General features: G+C 31.8%; 1 protein-coding gene across 2 annotated transcripts; it reads left to right on the forward strand.

Annotated features, from left to right (window-relative positions):
- Window positions 1–3,497: 3,497 nt before the first annotated feature.
- Window positions 3,498–5,946, forward strand: LOC104097185 (probable membrane-associated kinase regulator 6). 2 transcript variants are annotated; one of them, XM_009603717.4, is made up of 2 exons: window positions 3,498–5,098; window positions 5,570–5,946. In XM_009603717.4, exons 1-2 carry the CDS (start codon window positions 4,456–4,458, stop codon window positions 5,584–5,586), a joined length of 660 nt encoding a protein of 219 aa, XP_009602012.1. In that variant the 5' UTR covers window positions 3,498–4,455; the 3' UTR covers window positions 5,587–5,946. The 2 variants fall into 2 exon arrangements, with proteins under 2 accessions (XP_009602012.1, XP_009602013.1); XM_009603718.4 differs by having other exon boundaries at window positions 3,501–5,098; window positions 5,562–5,946.
- Window positions 5,947–7,490: the final 1,544 nt, after the last annotated feature.

Here is a 7,490-nt window from a genome sequence, read left to right on the forward strand (position 1 = left end):
TTGATTACTGGTTATTGTTATTGCATACAATCTATTTTATGGTTTTTATGATGATGTACTTTTTCTGTGGTTTCTGTTGATGATACTGATATATTGTCTCTTCTTGTTTTATTTCTGTCTTCCTGAGCCGAGGGTCTCTCGGAAACAACATCTCTGCCTCATCGGGGTAGGGGTAAGGTCTGCGTACACAGTACCCTCCCCTGACTCCACTTTGTGGGATTTTACTGGGTTGTTGTTGATATAAAGGATTTGAGTGCTAAATCAGGACTAATCTTGTCTGGAAATTTCAGACTAGTTTTTTCATTCTAATTCTCAATTATGAGATTTAACATATAATGGATGAATATTATGTTAAGCCTACTATTCTCTGGGAAGCCTTTTTTTTTTTTCTTTGGTGGCTTTCAAAAGGGTATACATCTTGTATATGGAAGCTTTTCTGTTAATGTGCAAATAAATGCTTTCAAAATGTTTTCTGAATTACTTTGGCTTGTTTCGTAGCTCAATTCCTATCTAAATTTCTCATTATTTTCATTTCATGTTATTTGGTTTAGTATGATGGAATTCACCGGCGCGCTTTAGGGTTAAGTGTCACCGTGTTTACTTTTGAAAAATTTGGTAGGAATTCAGAAGTGGTTGGACAATCTGTATTCTGAAAATTTGGTAGGAATTCACAGGTAATGCTTCCGTAAATCCCATCGTTTTGGTCCATTGGGTCTTGAATAATTCCACTCTGAACTCATTCAGCAGATTTCGGAAAGAGTATCGAGGGCAAGCGTTTATTAAACTGATGTTTCACAAGGTCTTGCACTCTTGCTGGTATTGAGATCCTCCATTACTAAGATTCCGAGGAACCGTCCACTTCCATCTTATAGGTTCACATATAGCATTGATGAGAAGTGGGACTTCGAGGTAATCTTGGGCTGCCTAATGTTTCCCATGGTCAACTGGCTCTTACATGTGAACTAGAATCTCTTGCCAATACATCCTTAGCTACTCATCATAGTTTCAAATGTTGAATATTCATTTATTGCAATGCTGTGGTGGTTTCAATTTGGGTCCCCATTTGGGAGGATATTTGTTTCGGAGAAGGTTCAAATATATCCCTGTAATTTTGAAAATGGTCTAAGAATATCCTTCGTTATACTATTGGGTTATCTATACCCCTGCAGTCATACTTTGAGTTTAAATATACCCCTCATTTAAACGGAGGGACACGTGTCATCGTCTTATTGACCAGTTCTAAATATCTCCTAATTATTTAAAAATATCCATTATCCATACCTGAAAAATAATTTTATAAAGTAATTTTTTTTGTAAAAATTGGAAAAAAAAGATTATTTTTTTACTAAAAACTGAAAAAAACGAAAATATTTTTTTTTTCATTTTTTACAAAAAACTCTGCTTAAAAGAAACTGAAAAATATTTTTTAAAATAATATTTTTGTAAAAAGTGGAAAACAAAACTGAAAAATAATTTTCTAAAGCAATTAAAAACTGAAAAAATCGAAAATATTTTTTTCGAGTTTTTAGAAAAACATTGCTTTAAAAAAAATGAAAAATAATTTCTAAAGCAATTATTTTTGTAAAAACTAAAGAACAAAAACTGAAAAGTAATTTTCTAAAGCAATGTTTTTGTAAAAACTGAATAAATAAATATTTTCTTTTTTTCAGTTTTTAGTTTAAAAATATTCAGTTTTTTTCAGTTTTTAATTGCTTTAGAAAATTATTTTTTAATTTTATTTTCCAGTTTTTACAAAAATATTTTTTAAAAAAATATTTTTCAGTTTTCTTTGAAGCAGAATTTTTTGTAAAAAATGAAAAAAAAAATATTTTTGTTTTTTTAAGTTTTTACAAAAAAAAAACTGCTTTATAAAATTGTTTTTCTAGCATGCATAATGAGTATTTTTAATTAATTAGGAGATATTTAGAATTGGCCAATAAGACGATGACACGTGTCCCTCCGTTTAAATGAGGGAGTATATTTAAACCCAAAGTATGACTGAAGGGTATAGATAACTCAATAGTATAACGAGCGGTATTCTTAGATCATCAAAAGTACTGGGTATATTTGGACCTTCTCCGTATTTGTTTTCCTTGGGTTTCTTCTCCCATCCTTTTTACCGTATAAGCCTGTATGGTGCTCAGTCTTGGTGAGCTTGATTGCATTTGACTTGGCACATTTTAATTTACCAAAGGTACTTGCACTTGTATTCCTATTTCCTAGGAGTTGTAATCAGTGTTGTTTCTGCGGAACCAAGTACTCCCTCCGTTTCGAATAAATTGCAGATATGTAGTCTTAAATAAGTCATTGCATTTGTGTGGCTGCACAACTTTTAAAACTTTTGGTTTGAAACCTGCCATAAGATTTGTGTGACTGTAAATGCTTCCTATTAAGGAGATATTGAAAGGTGTCAATCTTTTTGGAACAGACTAATAAGGAAATAATGCCAATCTTTCTAAACAGAGGGAATAACTTATTAGCATCAATGCGGTTGCACATCCTTTGGAAAACCTTTGTATTTCTTTGTTTAGTAAAATGACATTTCTCGTTTAAATTTGATATATGTTGCTTTATATGAGTTAAATACTCTGTCTTATGAATATTTGGTTCTGAAATTTTCTGCTTTGCAGTCCATGCTTCTTTGACATTGTTGGACAAAATATTTCTCCGATTTCTGTGTCTGGGAATCCTGTGTGTGTAATCATTGAACAGGGGATGCACAACATCAAGAGAAATATGACAGAATGGTAAATGACTTAATTTTTGGCCCTTTTTTGTTGTCTAGTAACACCATATTTTAAGGCTCTAATTCCAAAATTACCTGGTTAACTTACCTTAAAGTCATTATGGTTCTATCTATCTACTGCTTCAAGACTTGGCCACAGTAGAATTCATGTTTATAGATGACATTTTCCAGACTTTTCAAGTGCCCTCAGCTCATTGCAAAATCAAGTGACCTTTACAGTCCTAAAAGAATTTGATGACATCTAATGTACTCTTATCTTTATTATTCTTTTGGGGGGTCATATTTTGTGGTGATAAAGTGTTTGCCTACACCATGCTACTGGTCCACATTAGAAGACAATTATATGCTAACTTAATTGTTTGAGAATATTTGTATATTTTGCTATTGCTTTTAGACCCCAGGAGACAATGAGAGGGGACCATTTGGTTTTAAGTCACTTTCAAGTTTCTGGTTTTGCTCCCTAAGGGCTTCCTTAATGTCAATCTCTTTCTCCGACAATCGTGGGGACCTTTGTTTGGTTTTTTTGTTTCTCTGTGCTGTTTGTAAATAATTTGTTGTGCAAATTTCCAAAAGAAAAAGACAATCCTCTTCAGCATCAAAAAAATGTGAACGGTTGAATTGCCACCACTCAGGCGTTTGGTGGATGTCAAAGCTTGAGATTTCTTTACCAAGAGAAGTTCTGATATTTCCTTGTTTGGATTGCAGATGCATCCACCAATGAATGGTACAAAAGTTCTTGATATGGCTATAGGTTATAGTATGTAAAATCAAGATATGCTTTCACATTTCCATGGAAATGATTGTTGTCTTTGCTGTCATGAAAGGAAAGGGGAATGTTAAATAAGAAACAAATAAAAATCGAAGATCTTTGTTTCTTGATATATATATATACCTATAAACATCAATAATATCCTTAATATATCATGTTCTTCTTATTCTTTTATCACAGAAGCATACATGTTATTTTCCTAGCTATGACTCCAAAAAGGTGAAAATCTGCAGCAGAGTAGTATTTACCACAACAAGGACTAACGATTTTTACAGCAGAATTTGGAATCAGAAGAAAATTTACTCTTTAAAGTTTTCATTTTGATGCTCTGAAAAACTGTTTGTGCTTTTGTTGTGTTAACAATGTAATGCATGGTTATGATTGGCAGTATGAGCATGTTGTTTTAGTGGATTAATATATCAAGAATACAATGTGGAATAAAGTATAAACTATTACTGGTAGGACAAAGTATTTATAGGATATTTTTGCGTTGCATGGTTATGGGCAGTCTAGAAGTCGTTATATAAGCATTACAGGGGAGAATTAATTTCTTCACGAATAGAACATAAAAAGAAAGTGGCAATATTCACCAACTTGTATGTGAAGTTAACTAGTTGAATATAAATAGTATACTAAATTAAGGTAATGTAAGGCAACTACCGTGGGTGTATATGGGGTTTGTCTTTCTATTTCATTACTCTTTCTTCATTTCGTTTTCAGTTATTAATTGAAGTTGTCTGTAGTTGACCACGGACCACCCCATATGTTATTGTTAGGGAAAGGATAGTGCATAATTCAATCACTACTGCTTTACATATATACACAGAATTTATTCCATATATATATGCATGAAAAGTCCCCTCTTTCTATTCCTTAAATCTCTACAGAGCCTTTCCTTCTCTGATCCTTAATATCTGCAATCAATTAGAATATCAAAAAGATGGAAACTTCACAGTCTCTTTCTATTGAGAGCTTTTCATATAGTTGGTTAGTGGACTTGGGAGATTCTTTTAGAGCATCTATGGATGCATCAGATGATTATGAAACTGCTTTTATTGAGATGGATCCTACACTTCCTCCTTCAAAGAGATTCTTTAATGTTAATCCACAAGATTTGAACTTTGATTTTCCAACTTCTGAATCTCCTTTAACTCTTGTTCATGCTGATGAACTCATCTCCAATGGTTTCTTGATGCCTCTTTTCGTCAAGAAGCCGATGAAGTTGGAATCTGATTACGATGTAATTAGTTCCGATTCCATCCCAAATTCTCCGACATCTTCAGTCACACAGAACGATTCACATTCATCTAGGAGGGTGAATCGTTGTGTATCGTTGAGAAGATGTCGGACTTTGTCAAGGCGAGTTTTGCTCAAGTATTTGGACTTTTTGAGGCCTTTTTGCCAAAAAATAAGAAGATGTAGACTTGGTAGGTGCAGAAGTGGAAAGGAAGTGAAGAAGTGGGAATATTCTCCAGCAACATCTCCCAGGACAAGTGTAGCTTATTCTGTTGATAATTGGCGCAGGTCTTGTGATTCTGAAAGCTCCATTTATGAAGCAGTTCTACATTGCAAAAGAACCATTGGTATGTTTAAGTTCTCTTTTTCTTTTTCATTTTAGCAATATATAGCAGACAAATTTAGGATCTAGAGCCAATGAGATCAGAATATAGTCTTACTATATGTATAAATTTTTAAATTTTTTCCTCATATGTTTTGAGTCGAAAGCAATGAGTTCAGTAAAACCGATAGAACTTGCTCTAGCTCCGCCTATGCATGTAGTTACAATAAAAGAAACTGGAATTAGCTACAAACTTCATCACTTATATGTCGCTAAATCACTCGTAGCTAATAGAATTTCTTAATAATTTGTCGCTAAATAAGATTAGCGATGATTTTTTTTTTTTTTTTTTTGCTAAAGAATTTGTTCATCACTAATTCTAGTTTTTAGTAGTATATATAGCTAGCTCCGCCTATGTAGTTAAATTAAAAAGATTTCTTGATTGTCTGTCAGATTATAATATTGTTTTTTGGTTTGTTGTGTTTCAGGTAAATAGGGAAGAGAACTGAATAATGTCATGGAACTAAAGAACAAAGAAAGAAGATTGAGAGGTCTAAAGATGATCACATGTCACTGAATACATTGTCCCTTTCTGTATCTCTTTTCTCTTCTTCAAGAATGGGATTGTGAATTTTTTGTCTTCTTGAGGAAGTAGAAAAGCTGTAAAAGGAAGAAGTGTCAGCCATGAGAAATTCTTGGAATTTTTGAAGATACGATAAATCTTCGTGATGATTCATATATTTTTGTCCTTTGTTTTTTTAAAAAAAAAATTTCTCCTCTGTAGAGGAAGAACAGAATTCCAACTTTGAAATTGTCTGGCTTTGTGCTTAGTAAAGTTTAATGGTAATAATATTTCTCTACATATTGTATGTCGTTATTTACTTTCCCTCCTACAATATTACCTTATGACCTCCTTATTAAAAACGGTACTTTAATTTAATGATAATTATACTCCCATGAAGAAACTTGTAATAAACATTAGTCTTGAGAGTTAAGATTTCATACTTATGGGTTTAAGAGTCAATCTTTTTTAATTTAGTTGGTTCTAAATTAATAATTTATATTTATATAATAAATTTTTTAAAATAAATATAGATGATTTGAATCAAAATTATTTGGTTATCGACAATCTGGCTTCGCCGGTATTAGTCTTGAAGTACTAGTTTTATAATATTAGTATCAGAAAGAGAACTCATACCCTTTTCTGCATGCTTAGTAGCTGCCATTAATGGCGGCTAAAATGGTCACACCAAAAAAACTTGCCCCACTCGAAAGTGATACCTGTTTAAGCAAAAAAATTAATTGGTCACTTAGATCTATTTCAAACTCTTTTATTGTGGGCTATTTCGATCATTATTTTAATTTAAGTATTTCAACATTACACTATCACTGGTATTATCAAGAAAATGGAATAACTTCAGTGTAAAAAGGAAAAAGATCTGAGAATATTGGGGCATGTGAATATATATTTCATTTTTGTTTTTATTTTTGAGTTTTCCTTTTCAGTATTCTCTTAGATATTAAAAACAATATCTTGGGGAAATCACATAATAATAATGTTTAAAGTATCCACGTCAGCCAGCTAAGTGCAATGTACCGTCAAACGTTCCATTGCGAATGATGAAAGGTTATTGATTTCCAGGGACGATGATTGATAATGGAGAAGTTGATGGGGCCTTTCCCGACTGCTTAAAGCATGAGCTCATATAAAATACTTTTTTTTAATTTAACCTTTTTATTCTATTTGGTGGCGGAATTATATTTTTTTATTAAGAATTCAAAATTTTCAAAGTTTCCACCTAAAGTAGTAAATTAAGGGAATTCAAAGTTATTTTTTCATATTTGTGCAACACGATTTTTTTGACGAGAATTCAATTGAACCCGTCATTACCTGTCGTTCTCTACTAGCTAACATTTACGAAATTTAAAGTAGCATTCCACCAATGTTAAGTTTGAAGAAAATTTCTTATATTCATTTAAAACTTTGACAAAGAATTATCATAACATCAAATGCGGTAAATGATTTAATTTTCTTTTTGAGTTTTTATAAACTATAATAATTTTACTGATTAAATAATGCAAAATACTTCAATACATCCGAAATACAAAGAATATTATTATATGAATTAGGATAGAAGGAATAATACAACTATTTTATTCATTACCCTTTTATTGGTGGAATTTACACTCTTCAATCCGCATCCTTTCGGCAACCTCTTCCCATCCCAAAAAAAGACAGACATGCTTACAACTTGTTTGGATCGTTGTTATATGTTGTTTTATAATGTATCGTATTATATTGTACTGTACTGTATTATATTGTTTGATAAATAAAATATTTGGATAGATTGTATCGTTTGTTATCGTTTCATGATATCACCTACCAATAATATGAAGAATAAACTTGTAATATTACT

This window comes from Nicotiana tomentosiformis, chromosome 3 (assembly GCF_000390325.3).
Source record: "Nicotiana tomentosiformis chromosome 3, ASM39032v3, whole genome shotgun sequence".
In the NCBI taxonomy this organism is placed as follows: Eukaryota; Viridiplantae; Streptophyta; class Magnoliopsida; order Solanales; family Solanaceae; genus Nicotiana; species Nicotiana tomentosiformis.